The sequence below is a fragment of the Mesoplodon mirus genome, assembly GCF_964341445.2.
Source record: "Mesoplodon mirus genome assembly, chromosome: 15".
Lineage (NCBI taxonomy): Eukaryota > Metazoa > Chordata > Mammalia > Artiodactyla > Ziphiidae > Mesoplodon > Mesoplodon mirus.
The window spans coordinates 21482377-21498049 of NC_138991.1; the positions used below are offsets into that span (position 1 = coordinate 21482377).

The window sequence follows — 15673 nt, forward strand, 5'->3', positions numbered from 1 at the left end:
ACACACCGTCCGGGGTCTGCACTGCCGGGCTAGGGGTCTGGTCTTGATTCCAAAGGCTTCAGACTGGAGAGGGGTGTGCTGGTGACCGTGGGGACAGATCGGAAGCAGGGGGCGGGGCTGTGGTCCAGGTGGGTGGTGGTGGGGTCTGAATCCAGGCAGAGCCTGTGAGCTGAAAAAGAAGGAAGAGTCGAGAAATTAGGAGGTCCGGTCAGCTGGGCTTGCAGAGCCACTGAGAGGGGAAAGGAGGAGGGGAGAGGGGTTGAGGACTCCCAGTGTAGGAGGGAGCACCCGACTGGGGCCCCCAGAGGAAGAGCAAAGTGTGTGGGGGGATGTTCCGGGGTCAGCTTAGGACAAGGCGAGTGTGGACAGCCCGCAGGAGGTGACCGTGAACGTCTGCGTGAGAGTCCTGGTCCACGTTCTGCTTTGCTTCCCCAACAGGAACTTCCACTGCTGGGTGGAGTCGTGGATGACCAGGCCTGACCTGCAGCCGGGATACGAGGGGTGGCAGGCCCTGGACCCCACGCCCCAGGAGAAGAGCGAAGGTGGGTAGGCAGGTGTGGCCCCATTACCGAGATGAAGAAACAGAGGCTGGAGGGGACCCACTCAGCAGAGGGGCTCCTCAGCTGGAGAGGGGCAGAGCTGGGATGCTAACCCAGCTCTGGCTGACTCCAAAGAACATTGAGTGTTGGGGGACCTCACTAATATTTTATAAAACACCTCCTTTATAATTTGAAAAGGAATTCATGCACATTGTGGAAAACAGAAAATATGGAGAAGCACAAAGAAAAAAAGTCAAATAGCATCTTTGTCCTCTTCCCCCCAAGAAATTTCATTAACATTCACACACAGCTTCCAATAATTTCAAATGAATCCTTTGTCAGAATAATAGTTTAAATACACACAATATAACACCTAGGGTTCAATTACATTGCAATATAGTTATCAAAATTTTTTAAAATAAATTTGTGATATAGTAATATATGCTTTATATAACAAGATTTATTAGTAGAATCAATAAGTTCCATAATTTTGTGGTAGAGATGAACGCAATCTATATTTCCAGTTATCTGTAACAACTATAAAGAGATATAAAAATATCTGTGGTTCTTATGAGTGACAAGTCATAAGTGCACTTAAGACTGTGGTTTTTGGTCTTCTTTCACAGTCGAAGGAAGTGAAAATAATGATGTAATTTTTTCCCATCCAAGTTTATGAACTCCTGAATTCTATTTGCTGTGCCTTGGGGGTTCCATGGACCCCAGGTTAAGAACTGTTCCTGCACATGGCCTTTCATCCTGGCCCTGTCACTTCTCCATATAGCATTAGCATTTCTCTATCAGATAGTTTTCTGTGATTTTAATTTAATGTTACCACATTCCATCAAATGGACGCACTGTAATATAGCTACCAAGCCTCTAGTCCTCAACGTTTAAATCTGTGACCAGGCAGTGGCAAACCACACCCAGATAAACATCTAGCTCTCTTGTTCATTTCGTTAGCACACACTCCCTGAGTCAGTGTCACACACTGACTGCTACTCTCAGTCTGGGCAGGAAACCAGACAGACACACACCCTTGTAAAGTATTGCCTACTGTTGGCTTCCTCATTTCCTTAAGTGCCTTGGGATACATTTCTGTTTATCAAACACATAGCCATAAGTGTTTGCCAATCCTCATTAGGTAGGTACAAATATCCCCACGTGAAGCCAGGACTCAGAGAAGTTAAGTGACTTCTCCAAGGTCACACAGCTAATAAGAGACTGAGCTGAGATTTGAACCCCAGAAGCTGGGTTCCAGGGTCCCCTGGAATTCTTTTTTTTTTCTTTCATTTTTTGTCTTGTTGCATGCCTTGTAAGATCTCAGTTTCCCAAACCAGGGGTTGAACCCTAGGGCCCCAGCAGTGAAAGCGCAGAGTCCTAACCACTAGACCACCAAGGAACTCCCTCCCCTGGAATTCTTAATTCTTACCTGATGCTGCCTTCTTAGAAATGGAATCCCTGAGTCAAAGGCTATATGGTCTCCAGGTTTTCAGCTACGTGTGGTTGAATTGTGGAAGATTTTGGAGGTACCACCCTCCCCTCAGCCCAGGCTTGTCTTACCCTCCTCCTCCTCCCAACCAGGGACATACTGCTGTGGCCCGGTTCCCGTTCGTGCCATCAAGGTGGGCGACCTGAGCACCAAGTACGATGCCCCTTTCGTCTTTGCCGAGGTCAACGCCGACGTGGTGGATTGGATCCGGCAGGATGATGGGTCCATGCACAAGTCCATCAACCGCTCCCTGGTTGTTGGGCAGAAGATCAGCACAAAGAGTGTGGGCAGAGATGAGCGGGAGGACATTACCCACAGCTACAAGTACCCGGAGGGTAGGGGCCCTCGGCTCATCACTGCCTTGTGGATAAGCAGCTTGTTTACCAGCCCAGAGGGCGTGTGTGTGTGTGTGTGTGTGTGTGTGTTTTCTGGCAGCTTGCAAACAACAATGATCTGTAGGTTACTCTCCATTTCAAGAAATTCCTTAGAATCAGGTGCAAACTTGACAAACACACTGGGGGCAGGGGGACAGTGGTAAAGGATTATTCATTTAGGAAAAGAATTCTATATTCCACAAAAATATGTCATTTGGTTTTTAAGCCTCACTTTCTTTGTTAGTTTGACTCAATAAAACTGAAAGGGATGGCTGTTATACAAGAGAGGCTTTCATCTTAACAGAAAAATCATGATGTCCATGTTGTTTAACAGAGCTTATTAGTGGTGGGAGCTCCAAGAATAGATGGTCAATTCCATGCTTTTTTTTTTTTTTTTTTAAATCTTTATTTATTTATTTATTTATTTGGCTGCACTGGGTCTTAGCTGCGGCATGTGTGATTTTTAGTTGTGGCATGTGGGATCTTTAGTTGCAGCATGAGGGATCTAGTTCCCTGACCAGGGATCGAAGCCGGGCCCCTTGCATTGGGAGCACGGGTCTTAACCACTGGACCACCAGGGAGGTCCCTCCATGCTTTTTTATTGCAACCTATTTGTGCTGAAGAGGCTTGGAAGTCCAGAGGGGCCACGGAAGAGAAGTTCCTGGAACTCTGTAGTGTTAATTGTTTTAGCATTTCACACACAGGTGGGGAAGTGGGCATGAAGGTAGATTGGAAAGGTTTAAAGAGAAATGGACCAAAAGAAACTTAAAGATAATAAGATGGGCTCAATCAGACACAAAGATGAAGCTTCTTTCTGCTACTAATATTAAATCAGTAGTGGGAAAAAGATGTGGTTTACTTTAAAAATTGAATTTGAGCACATCCAATGGCCAATTCAATAGACAGATATTTTCTAAGCATCTACGGTCTGTGCCAAGCACAGTAGGGTTCACAGAAGTGACTAAGAAACCACAACCTTTATCTGACCCCTGTTGACTCTCCAGGGCTGACTGGGGATTGGGTAATAAGTGGCTGTGCTCTAGTGGGAAGGGCTAAAGCAGAAGGAAAAGATGCTTTCCCTGGCCTCTGAAAGGTCTAGAGCTGATGATTTGATAGAAGAAATAAATATGTACCCAACAACACCGGGGACAAAAATAAAAGGCACATGGGGAGAAGTAAATGGAATATAAAGCAGGGGGCAGTCATTCCTGCTGGAAAGCTCAACAGGTAGAGAAGGGAGGGAAAGGATTTCAGGTAGAAGTGGTCCCTGTGCAAATGCTTAGAGGTGAGAAAGTTCTCATTGTATCAGTGCCTACTAGGCACCAAACACTGTTGTAGGCATTGGGTATGACTTAAGATTAAGTAAAACACAGTCTTACTCCTCAAGAGGCTTGAGAGTGTAAGCATATGAACAGAAAAAAAACCTGGTGGGCCAAAACACCATGACAGGCAATAGGCAGCTATGAAACTCCAAAAGACATTGTGACTCTTTCATCCTGGGAAAGGAGGAGTCAGAGAAGGCATCCTGGAAGAGGGGTCATTTGGGGATGGGTCTTGAGGGATGTATAGGAGTTCACTTGTGGAAAGTAAATAAAATACTCTTTCCTCCTCCTGGCACAGTAATGTAAAGAAGGGGCTCCCTCAGGGGTGCTTTAAGTCACCAGGACTCTGAGAAGCCAGCTTGCCCTGCTCCCAGCCTCCTTCTCATTGATCCCCCTTCTAGCTGTGATGAAGCTCTCTTCTGTGTCCCCACAGGGTCTGCAGAGGAGAGGGAAGCCTTCACAAGGGCCAACCACCAGAACAAACTGGCTGATAAAGAGGAGACAGGGGTGGCCATGCGGATCCGTGTGGGCCAGGGCATGAACAGGGGCAGCGACTTCGACGTCTTTGCCTACATCACCAACAACACTGCCAAGGACCACACTGGCTGCCTCCTGCTCTGTGCCCGCACCGTCAGCTACAACGGGATCCTGGGACCCGAGTGTGGCACCAAGAACCTGCTCAACTTTTCCCTGGAGCCCTTCTCTGGTAAGGCCCTGTGTTCCTGGAGCAGCTGTTGACCACCCTGACGACATGCTAGGTCGTGCCCTGAGAGCTGAACGTGTGCCATCTACCTCACAGACACTCCCATTGCCCTCACTGTGGGTCAGGCCCTGTCCTCGCACTTTATAAATAGCAACCCAGTTCCTTCTTATAACAAAAGTAGGAGGTGGATTCTTTTATGGCCCCATTTTCCAGATGAGAAGACTGAGCACAGAGAGGTTAAGTAACTTTCCCAAGGCCACACAGGAAGTGACAGGACAGAGACTTGAACCTGTACTTGTAGCAACTATTCTATTTCATTCCATCTCATCTTCACAGGACCCCTGACTGCTTTCCCAGACTCTCTGCTGCCCCTTCTAGCAAATTCCTTTCCTCCGTCTCCAGCAACTCACACTACAGGTGCCTCTCCCCAGAGCCCCTTTGAGAACCTCTCCTATTTCTCTGGAGGTTCTCAGGCTCAGAGAGAAGAGATTCAAGACCAGCACTACCCAGAGAACTTTCTGTGATATAAGGATGTCCTGTATCTGCGTTGTCCAGTGCGGTGGCCACTAGCTCCATGTGGCTATCGTGGGCTTGCAGTGTGGCTGGTGTAATTATGGGACTAAAGTTTTAATTTCACTTAAACAGCCGCATGTGGCCGGAAGCTGCCATACTGGACAGTGTGGCTCTAACAGTGATAGGAAAGGAAAAGCTCTGATCTTTTCCTCTTCCATGGCTCCAGTGCCTGGCCCGGCCTCCCTGGGAGCAGATCCCCTTCCCCGCTTGGGGCTGAAATGATGTCAGTAGCTCACCCAGCCCTCAACCCTGGGCAGAGCCTCTGTCGCTCTGGCTTCTTGGTCGGACGCCTGCACAGTCATCGTCCCCTTGATCCCTTTCACTGCTGGCTTTGTCACCACTACTGGTTATCTCCCTAAAATTAAGCTGGAGACCCTGAGAGGGGCTGCGGCTGCCGAGGTCACTTAGGGAGGCAGCACGGAGCCCAGTCTCCTATCCCCCCAGCAGCCCATTCTCCGTTCCTGCACTTGGAGACTGTGGGCATGTGGAGGGCAGGGGGGTCTTCGAGTTGGGAGAGGACCTGGGGTCAGCATGATCTGAGTAGAACATCAGTCAACCCTGGGGCCTCTATCTCAGGCCCATCTCAGGCACCCTGGAGCCACACACCAGGACAGAGCAGACCCTCTGTCAGGGTCCCTGAGCAGCGGCAGACTCTAAGGGCAGAGCCATGTGGCACCAGGGCTGGGGCCCCAACACTTAGTCGTGTTCGGAGGCCAGACTTGGCTTTGAATCTGGCCTCTCCCACCTTCTATTATTATTATTATTATTATTAATTTTGGCCACGCCATGTGGCGTGTGGGATCTTAGTTCCCCAACCAGGGATCCAACCTGTGCCCCATGCATTGGGAGCTTGGAGTCTTAACCATTGGACAACCAGGGAAGAACCTCTCCCACCTTCTAGATGTATAACCTTGGGCCTTGAATCACACTCATCCATCAAATGGGGCATTAGCATGCCCCTCATGGGCTGCGAAGGAGATGTGTGCTCAGGAAAGATCTGGAAAGTGTATAATGGTGCCTGGACACGGGGGGGCTCTTCACTCTTCGCTGAGCAAGTGCTGACAGGTGTGGGGAGGCCGTAAAGCGTCTTTCCTGAACCCTGCTGTGCCAGGCAATGGTCTCAGGGCCGGGCTCAGTGCTTCCTGAGTCACTGCCAACCTTGCTGGTATGCAGAGGACCCAGCTCTCATCTCCACATCCAGGCCCCGAGGCAGGGGCAGGGCTCCATCCCTATAGGTGTGTGGGGTGGTCGGGATACCGAGGTCCTAGTTCCTGCAGTTCTGCCCACAGGCTGTGGGCTCCTGGGTATTTCTCTTCTCCATTCCAGGCCCCGGGTTCCCCATTTGTACAAAGGCTGGTTCATCTTTGAAGAGCCCTTCCAGCCCCTTTGTGTGAATGCACACGTGTCAGTTCTTCCTCAGGCTCAGAACCGCTTCAAAGGGAGGAACTGCCTTTCCTGGAATGTGTATCGTAAGGTGAACTCCAACCTGAGCCAGGGATGCCAGAATAACTTCCACCCAGGCTGCTGTTGAGTCACCCTTTGCCTCCCAGATACCCTCAGGCCTTTCGCAGCATTCTTCTGCTTCAGCCACAGCCGCCAGGGTTTCTTCCTGAGGATGTGTTCACAGCGGAGGGGTCCCTCCTGCTACGGAGACCTCTGTGGGGCACAGCCTGTCGGGAGAGGGCAGAGGAGGGCAGTGGTCCTGCGTGTTGCCCTCAGGTGGGGCTAGGCCAGGATGCCCTATTGAGGCCTCCAAGGCCAAAGTCAACCTGAGAGTGATTCTCCCACCCTGTGAGACCCTGAACTTTGTCTGACTTGCTGGTTATTCTTTGATGATAAGATCTGGGGGATTTCCATGTGCTAGCGGACAGGAAGCCAGGCCTAGGACAGCTGAACTGAATCCAGCTGACCCCCACCCCGCCTCCTTGCTCTCTCCCTTCCTGCCATCCCCCCGCCTTCTCTCTCTCTGGATACCCTCACCCCTCCAGGTGGGTCATGAGGAATGCAGGCAGCGTGATCTCTGTGATGATCAAAGGAATCATCTAAGGAGTGAATAGACACTAACCGCAAATGTTTCCCTCTTTCAGCCAGCATCTGGCCCGAAGCCAAGGCCAGGGCCCCTGGCCTGTAGATGGCAGTTCTCAAAGGTCCAGCCCCACCCTGGCCTAAGCCTCCTGGAAAAGTTAACATCTGGGGCCCCCTCCTCCAGGCCCCTGGAGGACAATGGTTGCCGTCTTTCCTGTGGAGCTGGTCAGAGTTTCCACTGTGCTCCACCAGGTCCTGACCCAGGAATTCTCACTCCTTTTTGTCCTTTTTGGCAGAAGCTTTGGTTTCCCCCCCACACACACATCATCTGAGCAGAGGTTGGGGCAGATCCACCCCAGGAATGAGTGACTAGAGGGCTGGGCACACATTTTCCAGAGAGTGGGACGGGGAACACCAGTGTGCCCAGCCAGGACCTGGACCTTGACTCATGCAGAGAGAAGGTGACCGTCTGCTCAGGCCTTCACGGCCCTAGAGATGACCTCCCAGCGGGTGCTCACTGGCCCGGGCACCCCAGACCCTTGCTAACCTCCCTCTTTAACAGTAAGCTCAGGTCTCAAACTCAGAGCCCTCAGCAGGTGAGAATATTGGCCCGAATTGAATAAACATGACTTTGTTTGCTGGTGTTTGTTTTTACCAGCTTCCTGCTGGTATAGCTACCAAGCCTCTAGTCCTCAACGTTTAAATGAGACAGGTTTTCTGCAAATAATGATGAAAAGGTTCCCTAAGGAAAAAAGGTTAAAAAGTGTAAAGCGAGGGGACTGAAAGAAAAATTATTTCATGAGGAGTTAGTTACTCAGACATGTGAAAAATCACATGAATGGCTGGAGTTTGGGAAACGCTGGTCTAGTGCAGGGACGGAGGGACAGATGGCAGAAAAAGAAGAAACAGCATCTCCCGTCGTGGCACTGGGACAGTGAGGAGAGGTTGGCTGGGCTCCACGGAGCCCCAAGACCATCCCTCCAACACTGTTGTTTGATGGGGGGAAGCCCGAGGAGCAGAAGGGATTTTTCCCAAGGTTCCCTGCGACCGGGTGAACAAGCAGGGCCTGTGGAGAATCAGTCCTGTGCCCTTTTCACTGCTCCTTTCTGCCTCCTGTAAGCTGACCCCTGGTGCCGTAAGGCTTCAGTGTTCTTGTCAGAGAAATGGGGCTGCAATCCACACTTTGCTTCTCTGCAGCAGGAGGGGTTGGCCCTGCCGGCTTTTTTCTCACCCCTATCACTTGTGTGGCTTTTGCTCTGAAATGACCTCTGGTCTTAGCTCTGCCCAGCGGGTGCCAGATGTCCCAGGGAACAGAGGGAACAGAGGAGAAACAGAGAGGGGAGGTCATCTTCCCAGGCTCACACAGTCAGACAGTGGCCAAGCAGGGCCAGCTCTCCTGATCTGAACACTTACTGGCAGAAGTGTTTCTTCATCTGTAAATGGGTGCAATTCTACCGACCTCATGGGGGGAAATGGAGGTCCTGAGAGGTGGAATGACTTGCCCAGCATCCCCAGTTAGCGAAGGGCAGAGGCAGGATTAAAGCCCAAGCCTCCCCTCCCCACTTCCTCCCTGGGAGCCTTGGAGCCAGGGCAGGTGAGGGAAAGTGCTGGGACATGCCCATCCATTCACCAGCTGTGTGACCTCGAGTTCATTCCTTGCCCTCTCTGTGCCTTGTGGAGATGCCATAGGAGAGGTGGGGGCCACGATTCAGATGTCATGCGTGCTCTCCCCTCTCCCCTCCTGCAGAGAAGAGCATTCCCCTTCGAATCCTCTATGAAAAGTATTGTGACTGCCTGACCGAGTCGAACCTCATCAAGGTGCGGGGCCTCTTCGTCGAGCCAGCGGCCAACAGCTACCTGCTGGCTGAGAGGGACATCTATCTGGAGAATCCAGAAATCAAGATCCGGGTAAGGGCTGGCTGGGTCCCTGGACAGGTGCCCACACGTGCATGCACCTCCCTCCCTGCAACCTCAAGATCTCTGATGCCCCAGGTTCCTCAGATCCTAGGTTCATCAAAGAAAAGCATCATGAAGCAGAATTTGGGACTCACAGCCTCTAGGAATGAATCCTAAAATCCCAGAGTAGTAGGATCATGGCACTTAGGGAGGGATCTCAGACTCATGGACCCTTAAAAGCTAAACTACTAATGCTAGATTCCCAGGTCCTGGGGCCCTGGTGGGGCAGGAAGGGATGTGTTGTTAAGGGCACAGACTCTGGAGTCTATTTATTCATCTATAAAATGGGTGTTGTAAGGATTAAATGTGCATCTACAGGAAGCACATAGAACCATATCCAGCACATTATGAGGGCTCAATAAAAACTGACTATTCTTATCACCACCTTTATGGTCATCATAGTGATTCACTTGGAGGAGTCACAGCCCCAAATCCCCAAACGCTGCAGTTACAAATAAATGGTAAAGAGCAGAGAAGGAGGGAGTGAGCGCTGTGTGCCAGACAGTCTGCTAGGAGCTTGCACATATTAGCTCAGTTAATCCTCAGGAGAGCCCTGCAGTCAGGCATTTCTCTCCTGTGAAGAAACCAAGGCTCAGAGAGGGTAGTAACTTTGCCAAGGTCACACAGTGAGAAAGGGGCAGAGATCAGCCTGGCTCCAAAGACTCTGATCTTTCCACCCTAGACCCTAGAATGAGGGAGGCATTTTACACATCCTGTGGGTTGCGTGGAGCCTCACTTCAGCTCCATGAAGGAGGCCTGGGCAGGTGTCATCATCTGTGTTTTCCAGATGAGGCGAGGAATGTTAGCGGCGGAGCTAGGCAGGCATTGGGCCAAACTGCAGCAAAGGTGGAGATGGCCCCGTTGGGACCCTGCATGCCCTTGAGGGGCTGTGGACTGCTCTCCCTCCGTGCTGCCCCTTACATCTGCCCCATGCCTCCTCTAGATCCTGGGAGAGCCCAGGCGGAATCGCAAGCTGGTGGCTGAGGTGTCCCTGCGGAACCCGCTCACCGCGCCGCTGTCAGGCTGCACCTTCACCGTGGAGGGGGCGGGCCTGACCAATGAGCAGAAGACCGTGGAAATGTAAGTGCTGGTCCCTCCAGCTTGGGGGCCTGGGAGCAGAGGGCAGATGCTGCGGGGGGAAGGGTACCCTCCGGCACTGAACCCAGGCCCGTAACCCCCCTTCTCCCTTCCCACACACCCACCCACACACCTGCCTAATATTCCCCCGTGTCTACGCCCCAATACCCATACGTTAGCTGCGTTCTGTGCACATGTGTTCACAGACCTAAACAGGTACACATTCACTAAGCACCCACCTCGGGACACCCGAGTCCTCACATACACACAGGTGTACATGCGTGCCTGTGTGGTTACCCTCATGGATACATATTTATATATATGTACACTTACGAGCATACACACTTCTTCTTTGTCACTTTTTCATTGTAATTTACATAGAGTAAAGCATACAAGTCACGTATGTACAGCTCAATGCATTTTCATGCCTGTGGTCACGTGAGCATCCACACTCTTACCTCCAAGCACACCATCCACTTTCATGTACACACACACACACACACACACACACACACACACCAGCCCCTCTACACACAGGAGGGCAGATGGCCCAGGCCTTCAGAGAGTGGTGAGCGGGACCCGTTTTATTCTGTTGGCACAAAGCTATACATCCATGGAGTTTCTGGGCTAAGACCTCAGTAGTCACGTGTCATCCTGGCCTGTCCCCCTCGTGGGGACGAGGCCAGGGCCCTGACCTCGCCCTCTTTCTCTCTCTCTCCCAGCCCGGACCCCGTGGAGGCAGGGGAGGAAGTCAAGGTGAGGGTGGACCTGGTGCCTCTGCAGGCGGGCCGCCACAAGCTGGTGGTGAACTTCGAGAGCGACAGGCTGAAGGCCGTGAAGGGCTTCAGGAACGTCATTGTTAACACCTCCTAAGGGCCCCCGTGCCAGCCCCACCTGAGCCAGCCGATGGCCCCCAACTTGACCCCAATCTTTATCCCAAGCTAATGAGCAAAATTTGCCCCTTCTTGGGCCCCAGACCCCAGGGCAGGGTGGGCTGCCTATGGGGGCTCTTTGGAATCGAATGTACTTCCGGCCCATCTGGTCCCCCTGAGCCTGGCTCCCCACCTCCCTCACCTGTGAGGAATGTTTTGTGCCTCCACAGTAGGAGCCCTGATCTGGGCTGACTGGGCCTGGGGGGTGGGCCGGGGAGGAGGGACTCCAGCCTCCCTTCCCAGCCCAGATGCCATTTGGAAAGCCACTGACCACCCGCCATATTTTTTCATCAACTCCAGAGCCCCTTCCCTGGGAGCAGGCGAAAAACAGTGTGCCCAGGGACCAGATCAAGGAGCTCAGCTCCCTAGGGTGTCCTGAACCCCTTCCCCAGATTGTGCCCAGGCCCCAGGGGCCGTTGGCAGAGCCTGAGCAGGTGCAGATCGGGAGGGTCCCAGGAATAGTCCAGACCCAAGCTCTCCCCACATCCCAGCAGCCCCGGCCCAACAGTACCCCCGCACCCCGCAATTGTGAGGCACCTACTAAGTGCTTCCTGGGCTCACACGGCCACCAACCCATTTAATTGCCATGGGAAACTGCAGAGTGGGAGCTGCTTTCTCGTTGAGGAGACTGCAGCTTGGAGAAGGGAGGTGGCCCGCCCTGCACCGCTGGATATTTGCAAGGCTGCTTAATATAAAGGTGCAGGAATGGAGCCAGGCCTTCTGACTCTTGAGTCCAGGGCCCCGTTCACCACACCAGCCCTGACCTGACTGTCAGAGGGGCCATTTGGGGCCTGATCAAAAAGGATCCAGTTAGGATGAGGATGTGGGGAGGAAATTGGAGGGGTTAGAGCCCTGGGTTTGAGCCCCAAGTCTGGCCCGCCACTGCCTTCCCCTCTCTGGGCCTCAGTCTGCTCATCGGTCACAGAGTGGTTGAACCAGCTCATCTCCAAGGCCCCTTCAGCTGTGCACTTCTGGTGCCTTATATGACTCAGCCTTGCCAATGACATTGAGTCTTACTCCCTGGCTTCACAGAGCCTTAGGTCACAGGCCAGGATGTTTCGGAGAATGAGACCATGACCATGACCACCTTCCTGCCCCCAGCCCTGTCCGAGTCCCCCACCTGTGCCCAGGCATCTTCCTTCAGAGCCCAGTTCTAGGGGAAAAGAGCCCCAGAGCCCCTGTCCTACCCATGACCTCACCCACCACAATGCGTAGACTTCACAGGAGGCTTAGTTGCCTGTGCTGGTCACTCACCAACAAGGCTGGCATCTCAGCCACCCCCTCTTTGAAGAGCCAGGGCCCTGGAACACAGCCCTTGCCCCTGACTAAGCTCGGGGACCCCACAAGTTGCCATCTCTGACTTTACCCCTCGCTCTCTCCATGTGACTGGGCCTCCCTCAGCCTGGAAAAGGGAAGCGGGGAGAATTCTGTATCTGGAGTGGGGTCAAAGCCTCCAGAGTCCTCCAAATCGCAGAGAGGGATTTGGGGAAAGTCACGCTGATGCACTTAGAACTTTCTGCTTTGCACAGGAAGAAGCACTTGAGCCAAAATATATATGTTCTATTCTATATACATATTGCTCGATTTCTCTATGGTTTTATAAATACTTTTGGGTTCCAAGCAAGCCGTAGATGTGCTTTTGAGCCACACAGAGCAAGTACTGAAATAAGAGCTTATTTTTCACATTCAAACCAGGTCTGTTCTGTTCGCTGCCTGCTTTTGAGGAGGGTGGGTGGGTGAGCTCACTTAACATCTGGACCAGCCACTTCCTGCCTAAGAGCCTTTCCCTAGCCTCAGCACCTCCCTCAGATCGAAAACTTTACTGGCATTCAGTGCTCTACAACTGTCCAGCTCCACCTCCAGCCCCTTCTCCAAACAAACCATGTTCAGACCAGAATGAACTGCCTGTATCTCTTCTAACATCCTGTGTACTTGTCAACCTCTTAGCTTGGAATGCCCCTCTTTTTCCTTACCCAGCTTGTGAACTCCTATTCATCTTATAATGCTTAACACTAAAGTCACCTCTTCTGTGAAGCCTACCCAGATTTCTTCTCAGAACCCTGGAACATGGACAACTCAAACATTTATCACAGTGACTTTTAGTTCCATGTTGATATACCTGTCCCGCTCCCCATCCTGTCTGAAGTCCCCAAGGGCAGAGACCAAGCATCTCTTAAACAGACACTAATAAATGCTGGATCAATGTGTTTCAACTCAGCTCCCATAAGACCAGTGCTGTCCAGTAGAAATATAACGTGAGCCACAAATGCAAGCCATATATGTAATTTAAATTTTCTAGTGGCCATATAAAAAGAGAAAAAGAAACAGGTAAAATACATTTTAATAATGCATTTAATTTAATATGTCTGAAATATTGTATTGCAACACATAATCAACATAAAAATTATGAGATATTTTACATTCTTAATTTTCATACAAAGTCTTTTAATGTGGTGTGTATTTTACACTGACAGCCTGTTCCAATTCGAACTAGCTGCGTTTCAAGTGCTCCATGGCTGCAGGTGGCTACTGGCTACTACATTGTGTTACCGAGCAAGGGCTCATGTTCCTGCCACACAGAAAGCCAAACTCTGACAGTGGGTGTTTGAAGCAAAGTAAGGTTTTATTTGCAGGGCGCCAAGCAAGGAGAATGGGCAGCTCATGCTCAAAAGACCTGAACACCCCAATGGCTTTCAGGGGAAAGACAGTGTGAGGGGATATGGTCTGGCTTTCAGGGGAAAGACAGTGTGAGGGGATATGGTCTGGCTTTCAGAAGAAAGACAGTGTGAGGGGATATGGTCTGGCTTTCAGGGGAAAGACAGTGTGAGGGGAAAGACAGTGTGAGGGGATATGGTCCCAGGATGCGTGATCAGCTTGTGGACCTTCTTCTGATTGATTGGTGGTGAGGTAACAGGTGACGTTTCAGGAATCTGAACCTTCTGGTTCCAACCAGTCTGGGGTACGTGCTTGTGGTCAGCATGTAGCCGCCATCCTCCACCTGGGTAGGGGGACGGTCTTAGTTTCTACAGAACAACTCAAAGATATGCATCAGATCGTTATCTATATCCTTTCAGGAGGAACTGGGAGCCCTATGACTCTATGGTCTTCATCATTAACTGCTTGAATCTGCTCTTTGGAACTCAGGGAAGGCCTAGGAGACTAAAGCTTTTTTTTTTTTACAAACAAGAAACAGGGGACACAGAGGGACTTTTGAACCTGGCAAGACCCCACAAAGTCCTGCTTGGTTTCAATCCACTCTTTTCATTGATACTCTTCAATCCTTAGGGGAACAGGGGTGGGACAAGAAAGTGAATAAAGTTTTGGACAGAGAAAGATGAATCATAAACTCAGCAGGGGAACTCAGTTTCAGGGGACTCAGTTTCAACTGAATGGTTCCACGTCTAGACTGATTCCAGGAGTGTGGGGATTTGGTCATTCATCTCATTCCCCACCAATGAAGCACTAATCAATGTTTGTTGATTAAATAGATGATGAAAGACAGTCTCTGCCTTCAGGGAACCCATGTTGAAACATCTGACATGCACGCAAAAAATAAATCAAACTCAAAGTGTGACATCACATTTTCGGGGTGCTAAATCCTTCTGTTCCTTAAAAACTACACCTGGGTCTGGCCTTGATGACCTGAGCATTTTATCAATTAGTGACCAGCAAGAAAATAGAAAACACTCGGCTATTTCAGGTGGAGAGGGAGTTTACAAGGGAAACTGACTCCAAAAACATCTGAGGTGCTGGAAGAGCAGAAGGAGAAGGAGTGGTACCCAGAAATCGGGAAGCAGCTGCCACCCAGGATGCTCAGGAGTCCGGGAGCCGGTCCCCACCACCCAGCTGCTGGAGGCACTGTCACTCCAGCTCTGGAACCAACAGAGCTGCTGAATCTACAAATCCTGCTGAAGTCAGCCCTGGTAGGAGCCAGAGGCAGGCTGGCATCTCTCATCCTCCTGCCTTCTCCCCACTGGCAGATCCTCACCAGAAATAGCTGGCGAGGGGCTCTGGCAAATATCATTTTCAGGCTTCCAGCCCCTGAAAAACAGAGATGGCAAGGCAAGGGTTGGGGGGCATGGAGTTGAGTAACCGATACCTATGGCTGCTCCCTTTGTAAGAACACCCTTCCAATCATCTCTACCTAAGGAACTCAGCTTTCAAAACCCTGCTCCAGAGAGACCTCCTCTGTGAAGCCTTCCTGGACTGCAGCCAACTGCTTCAAGCTCTGTTCCCCTTGGCATATGGTAGAGAGCCCTTTACAATACTCAGGTTAGCCTGGATTAGGACCAGCTGCTGATGTGCCTGGCCCATGCTCTGGAGCACCCCAAGAGCAGAGTCAGGGCACACCTCACACAAGGGGGTCACCAAGTGGACGCGGTACTGCCAACTCTAGCTCCCAGGCCTGACTGCCTCGCCTCCTAAAGAGAGACAGGGCTGCCCTGGCCAGGTCTGCCAATGCTGGACAGATCGGGAGGCCCCTCCTGACCACCCCCTAGGCCTGCCCCACCCCTGAGAGCTCACTAGCCAGGAACCCAGGAAGGAGGAAGGCTTTGCTGGTCACATGGGCCCATTAGAGACAGGGGAAAAGAGCCTGAGCTCCTTCTCCACAAACCAGAGGCAAGGGTTGAGTCTGGGGCCCTACACAACAGTGCTGGGCACAGCTCCGTGGCAGCTCAGAGC

The 15673-nt window shown here is 51.4% G+C and overlaps 1 protein-coding gene across 2 annotated transcripts in view; it reads left to right on the forward strand.

Moving 5' to 3' along the window:
* TGM2 (transglutaminase 2) overlaps positions 1-13203 on the forward strand; it is a 32816-nt gene extending 19613 nt beyond the window's left edge. For both annotated transcript variants that reach the window (XM_082600626.1, XM_082600627.1), the window contains 6 exons: positions 439-542; positions 2121-2363; positions 4158-4430; positions 8773-8933; positions 9925-10061; positions 10781-13203. In XM_082600626.1, coding sequence (XP_082456752.1) covers positions 439-542; positions 2121-2363; positions 4158-4430; positions 8773-8933; positions 9925-10061; positions 10781-10931 — 1069 coding nt within the window. In that variant the 3' untranslated portion in view covers positions 10932-13203. The remainder of the gene's footprint in view (positions 1-438; positions 543-2120; positions 2364-4157; positions 4431-8772; positions 8934-9924; positions 10062-10780) is intronic.
* The last annotated feature ends 2470 nt before the right edge of the window (positions 13204-15673 follow it).